The 21570-nt window shown below is 41.0% G+C and overlaps 1 protein-coding gene across 1 annotated transcript in view; it reads left to right on the forward strand.

Annotated features, from left to right (window-relative positions):
- pdhx (pyruvate dehydrogenase complex component X) overlaps positions 1-20954 on the forward strand; it is a 60499-nt gene extending 39545 nt beyond the window's left edge. Inside the window, exons 6-11 of the mRNA XM_072669884.1 lie at positions 6876-7065; positions 9255-9402; positions 12143-12201; positions 15579-15737; positions 19050-19114; positions 20068-20954. Of these exons, the coding sequence (XP_072525985.1) occupies positions 6876-7065; positions 9255-9402; positions 12143-12201; positions 15579-15737; positions 19050-19114; positions 20068-20338 (892 nt within the window). The 3' untranslated portion in view covers positions 20339-20954. The remainder of the gene's footprint in view (positions 1-6875; positions 7066-9254; positions 9403-12142; positions 12202-15578; positions 15738-19049; positions 19115-20067) is intronic.
- Positions 20955-21570: the final 616 nt, after the last annotated feature.

Consider the following 21570-nt stretch of genomic DNA (forward strand, 5'->3'; position numbering starts at 1 on the left):
GTAGTAGTAGTAGAAGTACTACTAGTAGTAGTAGTAGAAGTACTAGCAGTAGTAGTCAGTGTAGTAGTAGTAGTAGTAGTAGAAGTACTAGCAGTAGTAGTCAGAGTAGTACTAGCAGTAGTAGTCAGAGTAGTACTAGCAGTAGTAGTCAGAGTAGTACTCGCAGTAGAAGTAGTACTCGCAGTAGAAGTAGTAGTAGCAGTAGTAGTACTAGCAGTAGTAGTCGGAGTAGCAGTAGTAGTCGGAGTAGGAGGAGAGTAGTACTAGCAGCAGTAGTAGGAGTAGTAGCAGAAGTAGTAGTAGTAGCAGAAGTAGTAGTCGGAGTGGTAGTAGTAGTAGTCGTAGTAGTAATAGTGGCGGTGGTAGTAGCAGTAGTAGTCAGAGTGGTAGTAGCAGTAGTAGTCAGAGTGGTAGTAGCAGAAGTAGTAGTCAGAGTGGTAGTAGCAGAAGTAGTAGTCGTAGTAGTAGTAGTCGTAGTAGTAATAGTGGCGGTGGTAGTAGCAGAAGTAGTAGTCGGAGTGGTAGTAGCAGAAGTAGTAGTCGGAGTGGTAGTAGCAGAAGTAGTAGTCGGAGTAGTAGTAGCAGAAGTAGTAGTCGGAGTAGTAGTAGCAGAAGTAGTAGTCGGAGTAGTAGTAGTAGTAGTAGTAGTAGTAGTCGTAGTAGTAATAGTGGCGGTGGTAGTAGCAGAAGTAGTAGTCGGAGTGGTAGTAGCAGAAGTAGTAGTCGGAGTGGTAGTAGCAGAAGTAGTAGTCGGAGTGGTAGTAGCAGAAGTAGTAGTCGGAGTAGTAGTAGCAGAAGTAGTAGTCGGAGTAGTAGTAGTCGTAGTAGTAGTAGTCGTAGTAGTAATAGTGGCGGTGGTAGTAGCAGAAGTAGTAGTCGGAGTGGTAGTAGCAGAAGTAGTAGAAGTAGTAGTCGGAGTGGTAGTAGCAGAAGTAGTAGTCGGAGGGGTAGTAGCAGAAGTAGTAGTCGGAGGGGTAGTAGCAGAAGTAGTAGTCGGAGTGGTAGTAGCAGAAGTAGTAGTCGGAGTGGTAGTAGCAGAAGTAGTAGTCGGAGTGGTAGTAGCGGTAGTAGCAGAAGTAGTAGTCGGAGTGGTAGTAGCGGTAGTAGCAGAAGTAGTAGTCGGAGTGGTAGTAGCGGTAGTAGCAGAAGTAGTAGTCGGAGTGGTAGTAGCAGAAGTAGTAGTCGGAGTGGTAGTAGCGGTAGTAGCAGAAGTAGTAGTCGGAGTGGTAGTAGCAGAAGTAGTAGTCGGAGTGGTAGTAGCAGAAGTAGTAGTCGGAGTGGTAGTAGCAGAAGTAGTAGTCGGAGTGGTAGTAGCGGTAGTAGCAGAAGTAGTAGTCGGAGTGGTAGTAGCAGAAGTAGTAGTCGGAGTGGTAGTAGCGGTAGTAGCAGAAGTAGTAGTCGGAGTGGTAGGTGAGTGATTTTTCTTTTTCTTGTCGTTATTTATTTATTTTTTCACCCTGACTCTGAATAGTAAATAACTCCTACTTAATGACTGTTTTACTGCGTAGTAAATGATTGAAGGGTGGGCTCTGACAATAATCCTGTGTGTGTTTGTGTACACAAGTGCACACATGCTGGTGTGTGTACTTAGTGTGTATTCTCTGATTGCTCTCTGTGGGTTGGGGAATTCCACAATTTGTACAATGATGGACAATAATACCAACAAACAAGACTGTGTGTGTGTGTGTGTGTGTGTGTGTGTGTGTGTGTGTGTGTGTGTGTGTGTGTGTGTGTGTGTGTGTGTGTGTGTGTGTGTGTGTGTGTGTGTAAATGGAAAGTCTGGGGGCAGGCGACTGACACTATAAGGCCTGATTTATGGAGTAAGAGAGAGTGGAGGTCTCCGGGCGCTGGGCTGTAACCAGAGAGCTGAGCGGTAGCAGCATACCTGATACCTGAACAACACACACGTCCTTCTCACTGAACCATAAACCACTGCCTACGTCCCTCCCTCCCCCTCCCTTCTCCCTTTCTCTTTTTTGAAGTGACTTGCATGCCTTTCAGGATGTGAAGGGCAAGTTATTGCAAAACATTACTGCCATAATGCGTTTGGTTTCTACTAAATCCCATAATCACTAGTACTTTTTTGTGAGCACAGAAGCATGATTCATTGTTCTTTACACTGCATGAGTCTCAGGCCTGGATGTGTTATTTTGCTGCCTGGCATATTGTCTGCACCGGTGTTCTTTTGCCATAATGCTGTTATGATAGTGTTCAATATGGTGTCATTTTAAGAGAAGAAGATGGATACAAATAACAGTCTATGACAGGTTTGTAAGACATTCTTTGATGACGAATAGTAATAACTATATAATTAGTAATTAAATATTGGCCCTGTTTGAATCTGCTAAACAGGGTCTGGGGTGGAAACAGTCGAGGCAGGTTTAGGTTTGAGCATTAAAGGAGAAATTCAGTAAAAAAAAAATCAAACATACGTCCCTTTTCCAAGACGCAGTCGATCAGCCAGGACGTATTTGGTATCTGGAGTTTGTTTATTTCGTTTAGAACAGAAGGTGCAGGGCTAACCTGTTAACAAACACTGGATTTGGACTGTCACTGATCGCACCTCGTGAATTCATGCCCAAAAACATCTCTCAGCCTGCCAAAAAATTATTGATTGTTTTGTCCAGACAAATTGATGTTATTAAGGACACGGTATGACTTACTGCTGCTGCTACTACTACTAAACCTCTCCACATAGCTGAATGGTGGGACCTCAGCACAGTATGTGGTGTTCTGTGCACAGCAGTTTGTTTTTTTTTTTTTTTTTTAGGTTGTTTTTTTTTTTTTTACAAACTGGGATGTTTCAATTTTAGCTGAAATGTTTAAATAAAGTCTGCCTTTGCCTTTGTGCTGATTTTGAACCTTTTCGATAAATGAAAGTTTTGACCTGTATTTACAGAGCTTTGAACATTAGTGACAGGGCAGTGTTCAGCAATGTTTTTGAGCAACGTTAACCTATCGCCTCTTTATAAACCAAGGAAGCACACATGATCTTAACTTTATTAATGTATGGATGTATGGAGAGCAGTACACTATATAAAAAAACTCCAGTGTGAGTCATGTGAAACTGTGCTGCTGAGACTCAGAACTTGCCCGTTTAATAGCTGGTATTGTGTTCAAACATTTCAGTGCCCCTCAGCTGAGATGTGATGAGACATGATGAGTGTTCCTGCATTTGTAATGATAGGAGAAAGACTCGCCTAAAGCCGTGAGATCTTTGATCACTGTGAGTCAATAAGCTGCTTTAATGAGATGTCAACCAGGTGTTTGTCACTTTCTTTTAATCACACATGAGTGAGAACTGATGAAACGTGTAAATCGTTAATAAAGAGCCTTGTTTGTTTACCCACCCCAGATTAATATGTGATAGCTTTTTTGGTTATGAAACCAGTTGGCCTGTTTACGGTTAGCGTGGTTTTTAGGTAAGTCGCTCGCTGTTCTCAGTGCATGTGTATGTGTACTGAGGCTGTCCGGTTTGACACTAAGGGTTACCGATGGCTGCCTCGTTGAGCAGGTATGGAGGGGTATTCCTGTGTGCTATACTGCTGGCATGCCACTGCTCTGACATGGGTATTTTACCCGCAAGTAATCCCAAACCAGTTGAAGAACAAACTGCAACCGCACTTACAGATAACAATGAGCTCACTCCAAGACACGACCGGTCAGTCTAAACTGGGCCCTCATCCGGAGAACAAGACAGCTTTTCCGTCTGTCATCACTGAGTACTATAAAAGTCTGAATTCCTTTGTCCAATATTTACAACAGAGCATTTTTTAAAATAAAACAAGCCCCCAGAAACGAAAAGCAGCCGTTGGCCACTCTGTGTAAATGTTTACGTTCCTGAACGGTAGTTTAATTTGTGTAAGAGGTTAAAAGAGGTGTTTCTGAGAGGGTGGTAGTATTTCCATTCAGCACATTTTGGGGGAAGCGCTCTGGGGTGTTTGCTCTAGCACAAGTACGTGCATTGGGATGGGTGTGTACGTGTATGAGTGTGGAGGAAACGGTTGAAAATGCTATGCTGGCTCTTTCCCCCTTAACCAACAGCTACGCTAACCCTGAAGACACACACACAGCCGCATGTGTACTGGGGTGAGGGGTGGGGTGGGTTGGGGCATGAATGTGCTTCCTTTTGGCTTAGAATCACACAAGCGACTCAAGGCTTCCTTTAAAGCAGTCATGTTGTTGTTGTTTCTGCTGTAATACACTCTTTTTATGAACTTTAGCATGCTCTGGACAGCAGCCCCTGGTTTCATTTCGTTTTAATGGCCAGCAGGGACCCAGTAATCATCATCATGATGACTGTTATTGGTGTCACAGGCATCCTTTAGATATTTCAAGTAGCTAGAATAACACAGCCAAGATGTTCATTAACATGTAATATCTTTATTAAGATATTTACATGAATTTCCTTAATTATTATGCGTGTGATGTTGAGATTCATTGATAGGTTTCCTGGGTGTAGCCACTAGCATGTGTGCAGATGTGTGAGAGTGGTTGGAGGAAATGGCTCTAACAGTCTTTTTTCTAACAAGACTCTTAAACTGCTGTTTCAGTCTGAAACAAGTGAAACTGAGACAAAGTTAACCTTGCAGTTGTTCCCACATAATGCTCAGTTAAGTTACGGTGATCATTTAATAAGGTGTGTATATACACACTATATGGACAGAAGTATTGGGACACCTACACATTGCACCTACAGAAGCTGGTCCCCCTTTTGCAGCTGTAATAGCAGGTTTGGAACTCAGGAGAGCAAATAGCCTAATGTACTGTGCGTCTCGGCTCTTTGCGACCCGGCTCTGTAACTTTTATATGGTTTGACACTTTGTGGCTAAATTGCTGTGGTTTCTAAATGCGTCCCCTTTTCAATGGTACCTTTCTCAGTTGATGGTGGAATATCTAGGAGGGTAGAAATTTTACTTTTGACTTATTGCAACGGTGGTATCCTATTACAGTACCATCCTGGAATTTAGTGAGCTCTTCAGAACCACCCATTCATTCACTTATGTTTGTAAAGGCAGACTGCGTGGATATGGGGGTTGATTTTATACACCTGGGCAACATGTTTAGGTGATGCTAAGCTACTGTGTCCTTGTAGAAATAAGCTAGCATCTTCTCTCTTTACAATGCAAATCCAGGTGGATTTATTCAAGCTTTCTACATTACATGCATGCTCATGTACTGACTCTGGCATCAGTAGATATGTACATTAAACATTATTATTCCCTACAAAAAAAAAAAACAAACAACAGTGCCTAGGAAAAGAACCCTACCATTCCTACAGTCCAATGTGGCGTAGGCCTTCTGAAGTCCTGGGCTGTGTGATGTGCTGAAGCTCAGCAGAAAGGGAAGGTTAGAACAACTGTAGTGCAATTTCAGCAGACCCGAGAGGGACGACTCTTGCCATGGAGTTAAAAATATCAAGAACAAGAATATATTCTGAAACGTAAGGTAGAGTCAACAGAGACATGGTTTTGAGAATGCATTTTGCTATGCCCTTTCAAGTTTCCAGACTCAAATATAATAGAACATCCCTGAATTGATTTGAAGGCCGTGCACAACAAACAACCAAGCAATCTGCCCATTCTTCCCGCCATTTCTGTTCTAACTCTGTCAAAGATTACTTCAGACAGGATCCAAAAGCTTCTTACAGGGTCCTTGAGGCTAGAGAAAGTTAGGGTACAGAAGATTTAACATGCTCTAAAAAGTGTAGGCAACCTCTCAAACCTTTTATTTCTTTTTTTTTTTTTTTTTTAATAATTTAGCTATTAGTGTATAACCATGTAATTCTAAACCAGTTAACTTAACTAGCTTAAAAATGTAGTGGATATACATTCCCTTGTCTTCCCTCAAAGTACAGTGATGCAAACTTCTTCACATAATTAAGTTAAGTAAAAACCTTGGCATCACAGTATATGCACATTTCTTTGCAAAAAGCTCTTGATCCCTTGGCACACAAGTTAAAACATTTGCTTGTTAAAACAACCCATGTGTGATTGTGAAATTTGCATTTAAACTTAAATAATTGGGGAAAAAAGTACAAGAAATGTTTTAAATTTAATTTAGTTTTTGTACATATTGTTTTTATATAATCAAACTTTTTCAAATTTCTTTTTTCTCCCAGTTCGGTACTGCCAATGTAACTGGCAATGTTCCTCAAACTAGGAGGGTAAGGACAAGCACAATGGCACTTTCGATACATGTAAAGTCAGCCACCTTCTCATTTTAAACTGTTGCCGATGCGGGGTTGCCAGGCAGCCAACACAAGGGAAGCACCAGTTCCCCAGTTTTGGCCAACATCACTTAAGAATGATGTAGGGAGAGATCTACCCACCCGGAGAGAGCTGCAAAGCTGCTGATGGCTCGATATTCGTACTTACCACCCCCGACCTCGGAGGCCGAAAAAACGTGTAAATATCGCGTGAGCTTGTTTGAGAAACAAAGTCTGGTTCTAGATTTCGCTTGGACTTCCCTAGCTTGGGTTTGTTTTGTTCCATCACCATTTCTAGGGAATGACAACTTCATATAATATAGGGCTTCCTTAGAGACTGGAAATGATTAAACCAATACAGTGACTAACCAGTATCTGTTGCAGCAGTATATTATTTCTACTCTTCTGTGTTTTACTAAACCAGTAAACACTTACTGCCCAGTACTTTAGTATAACTGCAAACTGTTATCATAACTGCTTAATGCTATCAGAAGCCTATTCGCAACACTTTAGCTCTTTTATTTATTAACGTTAGGGTTTTTGAGTGAAGAATGCACATGTTTTTTGTGGTAATAATTATATTTTGTCTAATAATAGCAACCTGCTTGTTTGAGTTCGTAATCTACCATTTCCTTACTTACTCATGTCTGTCCTGTCTTCTCTGCAGGGATGCTCTGAACCTGCTGAAGAAGGGAGATGCTGGGCGTAGAGCAGCTCCAATATCTGCTCCTCCTACTACTGTCCCTGCTCCAGCTCCTGCAGCTCCTGCCCCCGTTTCCCCCACTGTCACAGCTGCTCCTGCCTCAGGTCGCCCTCACTACCCACCGATATCGGTGCCCGGCAAGCCTGGAGCTCCAGTGAGTATCATGAAATACTTACATATCCAAACACATTTTGTCCTGTGTGATCAGTTACCAACTCACACACACACATACACACACACAATCACATTTAACCTGTTCAGTTTGCAACAGAGCCAGGGCTGTCTAGAGTGACACTCCTAGCACACATTTTGGTTCAACACTGCTGTTGCTAGGGTGACGGTTAGGGCAAATATTGGCGAATGTTCCTCTGAAAAGTCCCTGGGGGGGGAGTCTTTTTTTGGTGGGGGCACAGAGAGCTTTCCTCTTCGGAGTAGGTGAATGCTTCGACTGAGTCAGTGCTGTCAGTCGAAGGATATGTAGTAATCTCCAGCGTGGGAACTGCTATTTCACTGGGGGGCAACTTGATTTCTCTCATAGCCCTCACTGGTGCATAAAGAGATTGAACCAGACAAGCTCACCCTGTAGGTTCTGACTCACATTTTACCAGGAGTAGGTGCCAGTGCCTTCTCCACCTTAATTCTTTGTCTCTCTCTCTTTCTCTTTTCATTCTGTGCCATATGCTGCTACTACAAACCCATCCTGTTTTGTGGTTTCTCTCTGGGCAGCTGCAACGATAAAGCTCCCCCCAAGCTTTCGGAAAAGACACGCCAAGATGTTTTGCTTAATTTTTTTTTTCTCTCAGTTTGGTGAAGCAAGCTTTAACCACAGCCAGTGAAGAGGGTGGAGGGAAAAAATAGCCACTCTTCTATACTCTTGAATATTTAAAGGTGCTAATATTGCTTTTTATTTTCAGTACAAACCACCAGTCTTGGAAGCTGGTTTTACCCTGTTTACTAGAGTAAATCTCGTCTCCTGCAGTAATCTTGTAGATCAGGTATACATTTTATTTACAGGTTAGGGTTAGCAGAGTGGCAGCTATTTGACATCTTTCTACAGGATGCCACACCCCAGAAGCCTGTAGGGAGGGGAATTTTTTAAAGGCGTTTTACATCTTTCACTTTTTTGCGGCAGGTGCTTAGTTTCATTTTGCAAGAATGATATGCTTGGGTTTATTCTAAAGCTGACATGCTATAATAGCTGTGTGGTGAGAGAGAGGGTGGAGATGCAGGGCATGGTGTTCATTTTCAAAATGTGCATTAGGAACCATTACCATTGATGTTACCATAAAACAAAAAATGGTTGTTATTGTTTGTTTGTTTGTTTGTTTTATAGGAAAAGGACAAAAATGAACTGGGGGCAAACTGGGCTATTTGATATTTAATTAGTTTGGTTAATGTGGTCCAGACTTTCAGAAGAAGTGATTACTATATACTATGATCTATACAGGGCTAACATGGCCATCAATCGTAGGGAATCGGGCGTTATTACTGTCATTGGTTACGGATGTAGAGACTAGGACCATGTGCCTTTTTAACCCTTTAGCAAGTATGGTCCCTCCAGGGGGATTCACTGTGGCTGGTCCTTGGTTGGAATGATCCCAGCACACAGTGTGTCTCTGCAATACTGCTGACACACAGCAACGCCTGTTAATCAGTGTAAGTTTGACAGTCATACCGGTCACACACTTTCTTGTTTTAAGCTCTCTCAATGACAAAGAAGAGTATCTGAAATGCAAGTTAAACTCTGTTTACTTATTTAAACATTGTGCTCAAGATACACTCAGGTAATGTGACTGTTTTAGCTTCTAATAATTTAACCTCCTTGTCACGTAACCTCAGTAGTTTCTGTTCCACCATAAATGGTGCAGAGGTTATGAGTGCCAGAATGTAACTGTGGCACTGTTTTAGGGTGGAATATTAGCATCATGCTGAAGGATGAGGCAAACGCAGCAAACTTCGCATTGCAACTTTAAAATGATAACTTGTTGAACTTAAATAACAAGTTCAGCCCCTGCTTCGTTTTTTCATTTCCTAATTTTGATCTTGGCATAAAATCGAATGTTTGAATATATGAAAAATCCCTTTACTTTATAAACCTGTATGCTAGTTCTGCTGTCCCTCTCTCACTCAGTCAGTAATACGGAAAATGACAATGATTGTAAGCGGACTGCAAGTGGCCTGAAAGACCTCCACCTGTATCATTACATCACCAAGATATTCCATTGGCTCTTGAGTAAACCAATCAGTCAATTGTTCGCTGTACAGCATCAATGTATTGAGGGATTTCCCTGAAACCGAATATGCTTTTAGCTGACTGTATTGACAGATATGTCTGATTTTCAGGGCACCTTCACGGAGGTCCCAGCCTCCAATGTGCGCAGAGTCATCGCCCAGAGACTAACCCAATCCAAAACCACCATCCCTCACGCATACGCCTCAGTGGACTGTGACCTGGGGGCCATCTTAAAGCTTCGTAAGGAGCTTGCCCAAGGTAAGAGCATAGTGGAGGGGGGGTGCACAGAACAGCTAGGACACGCTCAGTGAGGAAAGATCCAATTTCCCTGCTTCCAGCAGTACAGGGGATCAGAGCAGTAGACTCATGGGTGTATCAGTAGCTCCTCTATGCTAGTAGCATGAAGAAATAATAAAAAGTTAAGCGACTGTTTTTAATTTAATTGAGACCGACCAGTCTTTCTGGTGCATGATGCATGATGAGTATTGCACCCCAACTTTTATCTGATAGCTTTACTATGTATAGACCCTAGCTTATGAATACAGAATATTACTTTGCAACACTCTGTACAATCCTCTCTGTGTGTGTATGTATGTATGTGTATATATATATATGTGTGTGTGTGTGTGTGTGTGTGTGTATATATATATATATATATATATATATATATATATATATATATATATATATATATATATATATATATATATATAAAATGTGTGTATGTATGTGTGTGTGTGTATGTGTGTGTGTAAATTATATTATACAGTATTAATATATTAGTTTACAATAACTCAAATGCCATATAAAATAATACATTTATGCAACAGGTGATTCCTATAATTTGAACATTAGTATACATACACTAGCTTATCAACTAGCCTGTAGTTTCTTGATTGAGGTTGTCTAAGCTATATTGAAGACATTAAAGCAAGACACATCAAGCCATTATCTCAATACATTTAAAGTTGTATGATGAGTAAATCTTGAATACAGGACTTACATAAACCCACCAAATCTGTATGACCACTGATGCATGAGGCTTGGGGCGATTGTCTTGAGGTGCCCACAGTTGTCTCCTCCAAGATGGCCTTGACTAAATGTTGCATGCACCTTGTGCAACCTCTCTGCTCTGTTGTGCAGAGTTAGTGTTTGTTCACACGATCCGTTTGACCACTTTACCACCACATGCTGAAAAGAATCTAAACCACAGAATTGGGCAGGACTTCTGAGAGATGTCCAAGCCACACATGTTGTGCAGGGTGGGTGGGTGTGTGTTGTTGTGGAAAGAAAAGCATGGTTTGTAAAAAAAAAAAAAAAAAGGTTTGTTAAAAAAAAAAAAGGTTTGTTAACCTTTTGAACTGAGGTTATGCAGGACTCTGGCACTCATTACCATGAAGTAGAGCATGGGAAAAGGTCATGAGTCACATACAAACTTTAGTAAACATTATTAAACTCCTAAGTCCATTCACAGTTTGATACACTTTTGGTGTTTTGTGATAAAAACAAAAAATGGTTCAAGTGTTTCACCCAGGATAATTTAGTTTTTGCATGTTTCCTGCTGTTTACACCTCTCCTATCACATGATGGCTGAAAACAGAGAGGATAAGGGTTAGCACATCCTTCCTCTATGGTGTGTAGAATCTATCCTACATGTTTCCAAACTGCCACTGCAAGACAACTCAACACACTTGTATTCATGTATGCATTCAAGTGTTCTTCAGTTCACTTTGAAAAAATAGAAGTAGTAACATATATTTCTTTGTATTATCTCAGGACAGTGTTTGCATGCTTAGATGAAAATATGGAACAATGACCAAGAAAAACCTTTCAAATGTATATCATGTGTAAATATTTCCATAGAATGCTAAATGGAAGTAATGCTGAATAAAGCTACTCCATGATCAGGAGGAGTACATGACTAAATTACTCACTTTTCCAGGCATCAAAATGTCAATCTTCTCTCATGGCTGATAGTTCTCCACGTCCAGTCTTTGTTTCCATGGTTACAACATAAACAAGTGTTCCCTTACAGAAATCATAGGCTGTTGCAGTAATTACTGTAATGTTGGGGACAGAAATATATAGTTTGAAATTATGTAATAGTTGTATAGTTGTATCTATATGAGCGTAAATGATACCCAGTGTCTTTTTAAGCTATTGTAAGTTTTAAAGTTTGGGTTGGGGACAAGGCCAAAGTAGCAAAGCAAGGATATTTTAAACATAAAGGATTATAATGATTTTGCTGTGTACATATTCCAGTGGTGCAGTAGATCATATTTCAATACCTAAGCTGTTCGTGTTGTAATTTCCTGTTATTTATACAGTGGGGTCATAAAAGTCCTCCCGATTCAACAATCACCCTAACATGACTAGCTGGCAGATCTATGTAGGTTTTAATTTTATTTTACTTAAACATTTAAACTGATTTGTTTGTCAGTGCCTAGTTATAATACTTTACACTTGGGTGCATGTATTTTAAAATTCTCACCATGTTTGTGTTTAGAGTTCAGATGGCCATTTCTGTCTGTATTGTTGTCACAGTTCCTTTTTTTGTGTTTTTAAGTTGCAGTTTTAAGTATTTGTATTTCATGGTTAATAATCAATTAATAGTTTCTAATAACTCTAAATAATAGAAATGAGATGTTTATTGCAATGCTCATTGTGATCTTGCCATTTGTTCACCTAGGTGTGCTGCAATATCACTTTTTCTCAGTTTTGATTCCTGTCTGAACTTATGGTATTTACCATTACCAGTGCAGTTTTTTTCCTGTTTAAAAAGTGTATACTTCACTGTCTGAAATTGCTATTGGTCATTCCTCTAGGTCTTAAGACACTTTGAGCTGTAACAACACAACACTTCTTAAAAATTAATCAGAGAACAACCATGACTAAAGGAAAAAAGCATAAAATTGTGGACCAGTCATGTCTTAAAAAGGCTGTTGAATCATCTTGTTTTAACATATCTGTTTACGTCATTTATTTTCTCTGATTTCAGAGGAGATCAAGGTGTCCGTCAACGACTTCATTGTCAAAGCGGCGGCCGTTACGCTTAAAGTAAGTACCTGACATTTCGGCTAAACTATTTCAGTTTTTTAATATAACTGTAATATAGTATGGCAGTGTTGTGTTGTTTGCACAATGTTAAAATTTTCCAAATGGAATTTATTAGGTTTATAATAACATTATATTAAGTGCCATTAAATACTCGTGTAGTTACTCATTAAGAATCCATGTAATGGCAGTGTAAATACTGGTATTTATGATTACAGGTGGATTACAGTAGTTCAGCTTATGTAATTAAACATGTACCGATTTTAGATTCATCTCATGTATTCACACAAGGCCATCTCGATAGCTGTAACAAAAAAACAGTTCATATAAATACAGTAACATCCTCTTACTACACATATGTAGACTTGATACACATTTGTTTTTACACTAGCTGCACTACTGTATAGCTACATTATTAAGGACTCCACCCACCCAAGCCACTGCCTGTTCTCACATCTGCCCGGTGGCAGGAGGTATAGAAGCATTGAGACCAGCAATTAGGCTGCTGAATAGCCTAGTAGCTTAGTAGTACAGTGTATCAGTCTAGTCCGTCACAAAGCGCAAAAATCTCACTGGTCTTATCCCGCAAGATATCTCATCATACCTCCACCCCATACAAACACACTCTGCACCCTTCCCTTACTTACTTACTTACTTACTGGAACTGTGAGCTCTGCTCAGTCACACTGTATCCACCACCGCACTTGAATTCACATCTTATCCAGTGTCTATATTTTGAAGATTATATAATAAACCTGTTCATTTTAAACAGGGCAAGTAAGTTAATGTGTATATTGGAGCTTTTAAATGAAAAGCATGCCACTTTACAGGAGGAGGAAAAAATCTTTTTAACTTTCTAAGGAAGTCAATGTAGAAAGATTTTGTAGAATGTAGAAAGAAGTCAATTTTGAGCATTTGTATAGATCCATTCATTCAGAAATATTGACACTGTGTACAGGGCAGCTACAAGGTTCAAAGGATGGAGAAAAACAAAAAAATGGGCAAAAATGGAGATGCATGACAGCAGCTATAAATCCTTTATTTTTATTTTGTATATATTTGTGTTTTACTACTGTGAGGGACTATTTACCTATGTTTTTCCACTCACCTTTACAGCAATGTTAATGTGATATGACAGCAAACCTGATTTGATTTTGTAATTCATCTGTAACAGTGATTCCAACACCAGGAATTATGTTGTTGTTACATTAAATCACACCAAATATAATCAAATCAGTTTCTCTCCATCCCATTTACACAGGTGTTAAGGTGAGTGGGGGAAAAAAAAAACTTGGTAGTAAAAATACAGTATATACAAAATATACATATTAACTGACGCTGTACATACATTATTGCAAAATTTTCAAATGTACAAGGTATTAATATATAAACTATACTAAACTAATATACTAAACTAGTGTGTGTGTGTGTGTGTGTGTGTGTGTGTGTGTGTGTGTGTGTGTGTGTGTGTGTGTGTGTTACACACACACACACACACACACACACACATCAAATCACATCAGTCATCTTCTTGTATAATACTATTCTGCCACCCTTTCATAGTCATTTAGCTTCAGGCTTTCCCTCTGTTCCCTTCTGTCTTACCCTAATGCTCTCCATGTAGGTTCATCAAGCCCCTGCTTTATCACACAGCCTGTGTTAATGACAGGCCTTTAAATAGAGACTGTTTCAAGTTAGCACCCGTCCCTTTTCTTTCCGTCTGTTACTGAGAGTAAAGGGGAAATTAGCAGGATGTACGTCTCTGAAAAGACAGGCTTTTGAAAGAAAGGGGGGAAGGAGAGAGAAAAAAGCGCTAGTAATGTCTGATTGTCACATTATTGTCTGCAGCTCCCTCCCGTCCTGCTTCTGCCGACACGCTCGCTGATATGTGTCACAACACAAAGCGCTTAGCTGGGAGATGCCATTCACAGGAGCCGTATTTTCTCCTGTACAATACTCTCTGAGCTTGTCAGCTGCTTCCTCTGAAATCGCAGACATAAAACAACCAGTGGCTCCATGTCCTCTGCTTGGGGTTAGTGGAAGAGGAAGAGGCTAAAAGTCTGTATCCCTTAGGCTCAGATAAGTTGAGGTCAGGCACCAGACACCAGGCATGTGCTTGTTCCGGGTCTTAATGTGAAAGCTCGGCTAAAAACCAAATTAACGTCATTTTACCCTTACCTTAAAACCTGTCCTTAGGCACATTTGCTTCTTTAGTTGTGTACTGGACCTCCGAAGGTAATGGAACATGAGCTAACCACTGATGAGCTCATGCCTGTAACGTCACTCTCTCATCTCAAAACACGCGTTCTTAAATAGTATAGTATTTAAATAGTATTTCAGCGGAAAAGACATTGTGGTGTCTGACGCTTAAAGTTGTTAACATGTTTAAACATACGGACATTTGTTCTTCACCTGAAGGATATTGGGAGATGGAGCTAGAAAGGAACCATAGATTTAGGTGCAGCACAACAGCTGCAGATGTTTAGAACATGGTTAGAGAGGATTTTGGAGGAGCCTGTTTTATTTAAATCTCAGACATTTAGCTTGGTCTGCTCTTGATTGGTGAAGTCAGAATGCAGATGAGTCTGAAGAGGGATTTAAAAAGATCTCAGAATGGTTAGGAATCAGCTATTCCCACTATTCGCTGAATGTTTTACAAGTGGAGAACATTTAAGAAAACTGCCAATATGGCCAGATCTGGCCGTCAACATTTACATTTACATTTATGGCATTTAGCAGACGCTCTTATCCAGAGCGACTTATAAGGTTACTGGTATTACAGCGGTGGGCCAATGTAGTGTTAGGAGTCTTGCCCAAGGACTCTTATTGGTGTAGTGCAGCATAGTCACCCACACCAGGAATTGAACCCCAGTCTCCCACATGCTGTGGTAGCTCACTGGCAAATAGTGGTGTTATCTGTTGCGCCACACCAACCACCAAGTCCTAGCAAGTCCAGCCAAGGAGCAGACCACAAGATGCATAAAGAAGTCTCCAACAATCCATAAGTGTCCTCACAGAAACTACGAGTAGCTCTTGCCATGGTTGATGTGAAAGTACAGCATCTACCATCAGAAAGGGACTGCACAACTTTTCATGGGACACATGCAAGGAGGTTAAAAAAAAAAAAAAAAACATCAGGTAAAGACTCAAGATGATGATAGATCAAAAATATTAGATACCAAACACAGCCTAGCTGATCAGCTGCACCGGAATGAGGTGAAAGTCATATTTATTTATTTTTTATTTATTTATTTATGTATTTATTTATTTATTTATTTATTTGTATAAACTAAACTTAGTTTCCCAGATCAGTCAGAATCTGAGTCAGAGTTTGAACATGACCTTGCTTATGTATGTCCCCTTACTCACCTCCTCTGCAGGAGATGCCAGAGGTCAACGTGACCTGGTCAGGGGAAGGACCACAGGCCCTGGACTCCATCCACATCTCCATCGCCGTGGCAACCGACCGCGGCCTCATCACCCCCATCATCAAAGACGCGGCGGACAAAGGTGTGCAGGAGATTGCCGCCAACGCCAAGGTAACTGTTGCCATAGCAACCGCACCATTTTGAACATTAATGAGGCAAAACAAAAGGTCAGATCTGACTGCACGCTGACGTTTGAAACACCTGTGCTCGCCTTCAGGCTGCTTTGTCAAATGACTCGTAAAATCCTGCTGCGCTCTTTGGTGACTAATGTGACTCAATTAACTTTGATCAAGTCATATTTTCCTTGTCTATAAGTTTACATGATGGAGCAGTTGAACAGCTGAGTTTCAGGGCTGTATTGATCTGTGTTCTCATGGTCCCATCTTTGAATATATTTTTAGACATGTATATTTTGCATTTTTACAAAAGTAATAAACACAGCTTCTGGAACTTATCAGACATGTTGGATAACTTTTGATATCTTTCATAACATTTAAAAAAATATAAATCAAAATCATCATTTGGCCGGCGTGAAGGTTTGGACACCTTACAAAGTACACGGTAACACCCCCTACGGCGAACGTCATAGCATGCAAATGCTTTTTATGGCCAGCTAAAAGTCGTTCACTTTTATGGTTTGATCCATTAAACCTGTTGTAGATGCCATCCTCATTTCAGAATTTTAACAGGTGCTTCACAAGGTGTTCTCAATTCAGTTCTGGTTTAAGTTCTATTTTGACTTTGTCAGTCCACAACATTTGTTCCCAAAACTCACCTGGCTTTCCTACAAGTTCTGTAAGCATCTTTTGAGCTTTTGGCTCTTCCCTGAGATTGTTTGTGCAAGCAACACTTGCCTACACATTGTAACACTGCACAACCAACCTTTCAGCAGGTTCTTGGTAGTCATATGGGTTTTTAATTGCCTTTTTTATTAGCATCCATGAATTTTGTGGTCTTCCAGGTCGCTCTAAAATTCCCCAGAACTGCCATTTCTTACATTCCACACTGTAGAAACCCGCAAGCTTATCGTTTTATCGTTTAGTAGTCGTCCCCAGCTATGTCTTTGGACCTGTTTGCAACGCATTAACATGTGCTGTGTATCCGGAAAGTATCTGGATCTACATTGACCGGATTCTGTTTACACTTGTCATTAAAATTAATTCCCAGTGTGACCAGATGAGATCTGATTTTACATTAAAAAAAATAATAATAAAGCACACTAAAACACCATTTCACTTCCTGTAAACAATGGTCTCTTGTCAAGATTGTCCTGCTTTAGGAGTCTGTAAACAGTTTAATGATAGTAGATACAGTTTAGTGATAGTAGCGGTTTAATAGTGGCGGTTCTACAACCCAGTGGAACAATAGATGGGTCTTGCAACACTCCAATATGGCTCTCATCTACCAGTAAATAAGCACAGATGCTAGTGCGGCCACACGCATGAGCAAGAAAGCGAGGGAGATGTAGCAAGAGGGACGGTATCCACTAATAACCAATTTCATTTATACTTGTATTAAATGTAAATGAGCTCCATCTCTGCTCCCCTCTGAATGTGGTTTGAGTGATCTGCTCACAGTGCATCTTGGGGGGTGTTTACACCTGGATCTCATTCAGACAAGTTAAATCTGAACCTGATCCAATTACCAAAAACACATGCTAATGCCAAGTATAAACAGGCTCTTAGTGGAATGGAAGTCTAAATGTCACATGTTCTCAGTATGAAGTATCAGACCATGCAAGGAGGGCATTAGTCAGAGAGGCAAGAAAGAGACCAAAGACCGAAAAGGCTGGAAAGCTCCACAGTGGAGATTGGAGTATGTGTCCACAGGACCACTTTAAGCCATACTCTCCACAGAGCTGAGCTTGGAAGAGTGGCCAGAAAAAAAGCCATTGCTTAAAGGAAGAAAAAAAATGCGTCTGGGGTTTCCCAAAAGGCATGCGGGAGACTCCCCAAACATATGGAAGAAGGTACTCTGGCCAGACGAGACAAAAACGTAACTTTTGGTCATCAAGGAAAATGCTATGTCTGGTGCAAACCCAACACCTCTTATCACCTCCAGAACATCATCATGAAGCATGGTGCTGGCAGCATCATGCTGTGGGATGTTTTTCGTTGTCGGGGACTGGGAAACTGGTCAAAATTGAAGTGTTTATGCTAAATACAGGAACATTCTGTAAACCTGTTTCAGTCTTCCAGAGATGTTAGAATGGGACGGAGGGTTATCTTCCAGCAGGACAATGACCCTAAGCATACTGCTGAAGCAACAGTTGTGTGGTTTAAGGGGAGCCCAGACCTCAGTCCAGTTGAGAATCTGTGGTATGACTTGGGTAAGAATGGGCAAAAATCCTAGTCGATAGATGTGACAGACTTATAGAGACATACCCCAACAGACTTGCAACTGAGGGGTTAATATTTATGCACGCTCAGTTTTTGTTTTGTTTCTTGATTCACAATAACGAATGTTTTGCATTTTCAAACATTTTGCATCTACAAACCCAAGTCATCCATTTTTGTTCCAGGTTGTAAGGCAACAAAATAGGAGGAATGCCAAGGGAGTGAATTCTTTAGCAAGGCACTGTTCACAATCTGCTTCTAATGTCTTGGTGCAAGACACCACAGGACACCTTGTCTAGAAGAAGATTGATTGGCAAGTCGTCAGTTTCTTATACTTGAATTTGCTGTCATGGTAACAAGAGGGCATGAAATCGTCACGCTCCACATTGAGGTTCGATCAGTGTGTTAGGTGACCTCGCAGCTTATTTAAAAAACAAAACAAAAACAAAAAAAACACTTCACTCCATGGTTTTAATTTTCTTCATGAGAAATGTTCTCCTGGATGCTGATCTTGTTGTGTTACTATAACAATAGGTTGTAGCAGCTGAGGCTCAGGCTCAGGCGCAAGTATTTGGTCAGTCCAGATCAATAGTGCTGTGGTATCATGCTCCATGTTACAAGGTGAGAGCACAGCAGTATCGAGATCTGGAATGACCAACTACTCGAGTCTGCATAAGAGCATAAGAGCATGTTTGTGTTCTGTAGATTACATGGATATGGTACACTATATGGATAACAATATGTGGACACCTGCTTATTCACTGTTTCTTCTGAAATCAAGGGTATTAAAAAGAGTGTATCTTTTGTTGGAATAACTGTCTCTACTGTCCAGGGAAGGTTTTCTGCTAGATTTTGGAGCATTGCGGTGAGGATTTGTTTGCATTCAGCAACACGAGTGTTAGTGAGGTCAGGATGTCAGGTAATCACCACCCCACCTCATCCCAAGCTCTGTCAGCAGTGGGTGGAATCTATGAGTAGCTGAAATGCGTGTTCATTAGAAGCGGTGTCCACAAACATTTGGACAACATAGCGCATGTGTGGTTAATACTATGTCCCATGTCTTCATTTTTCTTCTCTTCCCTCCCAGGCATTGGCACAGAAAGCAAGAGCAGGAAAACTGCTACCAGAAGAATACCAGGGGGGATCCTTCAGGTAAACACCTCATTAACAGCTTAAAATTCCTTTTATTCTGCCACTTAATCCTTTACACCCTCAAAACCCAAATGTGTGGCTGTAGGGTTACGGTTTGTCAGGAAAGCATCTGACGTTTTGACAGTTGTTACAAACTCTTCTCTTTTTATTTCCTCTCTGAGTCTACCCTGGTGAGAAGATGTTAAATAAACAGTTATGCAGGATGAACACTGGGCACTTCACAGCCTGGGAGATGTCTAACACATGCATGAAACTCTGCATATTTGATGTATCCCTCTCCTGACTGTGAATGGAGTGTATGTGTGAGATATTGAGGAAGATCATAAATTATGGTCATCAATTTAATCACTTCCACCCCAGCCACAGGCGGTCTTTTTTTATCATTAGAGACTTAATAGGGTCGCTTTGAAATAAATGGGATTTCTGAAGTAAAGATAGTCCAGAAATCCCAGTAGTAAGCCATCACTCATTGTCTTATTTCTGGGGGTTTGTATCTTCTGCTTTGTTCTGGTTGTCCTACTAAGCCACATTAGAAAAGTCAATGTGCTAAGAACTGTAAAGCCCCCCCCCCCCCCAAAAAAAAATAAAAAAATAAAAATGCATCCAAATGAATGAAGTGTCATGTATCTTTAAGCTTGTAAAACACGTGTTGTCCGTGGGTAGGTAGTTCTAAGAAGTGAAAGCAGTGCTTTGGTATTGCTTCAGCATTGTTGCGCCAGTAAGACTGGAAATAGTCAATATTTAGCCTTGAAACGTCCCTGAAACGCCTCTGTCACATTTTGAAAGAATAAACAGAACTGAACAGAGTTCAGCTTAAGCTGTTTGCTGACTATTCTTCTTCAGTGTCTCCTTTAGAAAGTGTGTTATCTGTAAAAATAAGAAGCTGTCTTTCTAGAATTAACAGAGCTTCTTTGACGGTCCTCCCTAAGTTGTGTCTCTTTCTGCTCCTTTAGTATCTCCAACCTGGGCATGTTTGGCATCAGTGGCTTCAGCGCCGTGATCAACCCTCCACAGGCCTGTATCCTGGCGGTGGGCCGCTCCAGGGACGAGCTAACACTGACCCCAGAAAGCCCGGATGGCTCTGACCCTGTCCTGCGTACCCGGCAACTAATGACGGTCACCCTGTCCAGCGATGGGCGACTAGTGGACGACGAACTCGCGTCCCGCTTCTTGGATAAATTCCGCGTTAACTTGGAGAAGCCCCAGCGCATGGCCCTTGCCTAGCATGATGAGTAAGAGAGGGAAAGCGAGGGAAATAGAGGAGATTATTGGACTCAGTGGCTGTTACAAGTGAAGTAGAATAGCAATGTGTTCAGGGTTCAGCTGGGAAAAAGAGCCAGGATTTATTGCATTAAAAAAAAGTGTTTGGTGTGGTGTAGTGGGTAACACCACTGCCTTCCCTTTGGCAGACCAGGGTTCGATTCCCTGGCAAATACACCACACCACACTACACCAATAAGAGTCTTTGAGTAAAACTCCTAACACTGCTTCCACCTACTTATGTGTAAGATGGTTCAGAAATTGAAGTCGCTCGATCAAGCAAATCCCGTAAATGTAAATGTAACCTGGGAAAAGACAATTATTTATGTACATTTGGTCATATTTGGGTATTTATTGCAGCTAAAAGATTATAGTTCAGTGATGGTTCACTGTAAGGATTTAAAAGGCACTTTAAAACTGAATAATGGGCAATGTTGGCCAATTTTCCCTTATCCATTCTACCATAATCTTGTTCGTTATAACTTTGTTTTCCCTCTAACATACTGAAAACTCAAACCCATAAATCCTCTGGAGTGTCATACACCATACAGTCAAGCGAATAAAATCATGTCTGAACCAATTTGATTGAGTTTTGTGCTGCAGAATCATGGGCGCTAAAGATGTTGTTGAACACATGCATTTAAAAAGTCACTGCAGAGCTGGAATAGTAGAATAATTCTGTGGACCAGTACGCTGGCAGTGCCAGTCTGGCCCAGCATCTAGGCACAACAGAGCAGCAGCAGGCTGGGGAATATTCTGTGCTGCCTTTCAACCTGTACCGTTGCTTTGGTTTCAGAGTGATGTGTGCTTTCCGTGATGAGGGGTGCCTAGAAAAGTCTTGGGGGGTGTGCAAGAATCGGTGGAGGGGTTCTTTAGTTAGTTCTTTTTTATTTTTTTAAAGCGCTTTTTGCTCCTCACAGCTGCTTGCTACAGGGTACCCACTGTTCCTCCATTTCGCCATGCACCCCTTCACTGTCTCCTAGTAACCACTGGGATGGAAGGTGCACAGGAGAAGAAAAGAAAGGAGGGGAGGGGGGCGAGGGGAGCACAAATCCCTTCCCTGACAATAGGACTGGAGTTATAAGCACACCTCGACAATGGCCAGCCTTGAAGAGTTTGTCACTGGTGTTGTTGCAGCACGTCATTCATTTTCTCACACAGTCTCAGCCCTCAGCGTTTCCCCTTTTCACTAGCAC

The sequence above is a fragment of the Salminus brasiliensis genome, chromosome 2 (genome assembly GCF_030463535.1).
Source record: "Salminus brasiliensis chromosome 2, fSalBra1.hap2, whole genome shotgun sequence".
Lineage (NCBI taxonomy): Eukaryota > Metazoa > Chordata > Actinopteri > Characiformes > Bryconidae > Salminus > Salminus brasiliensis.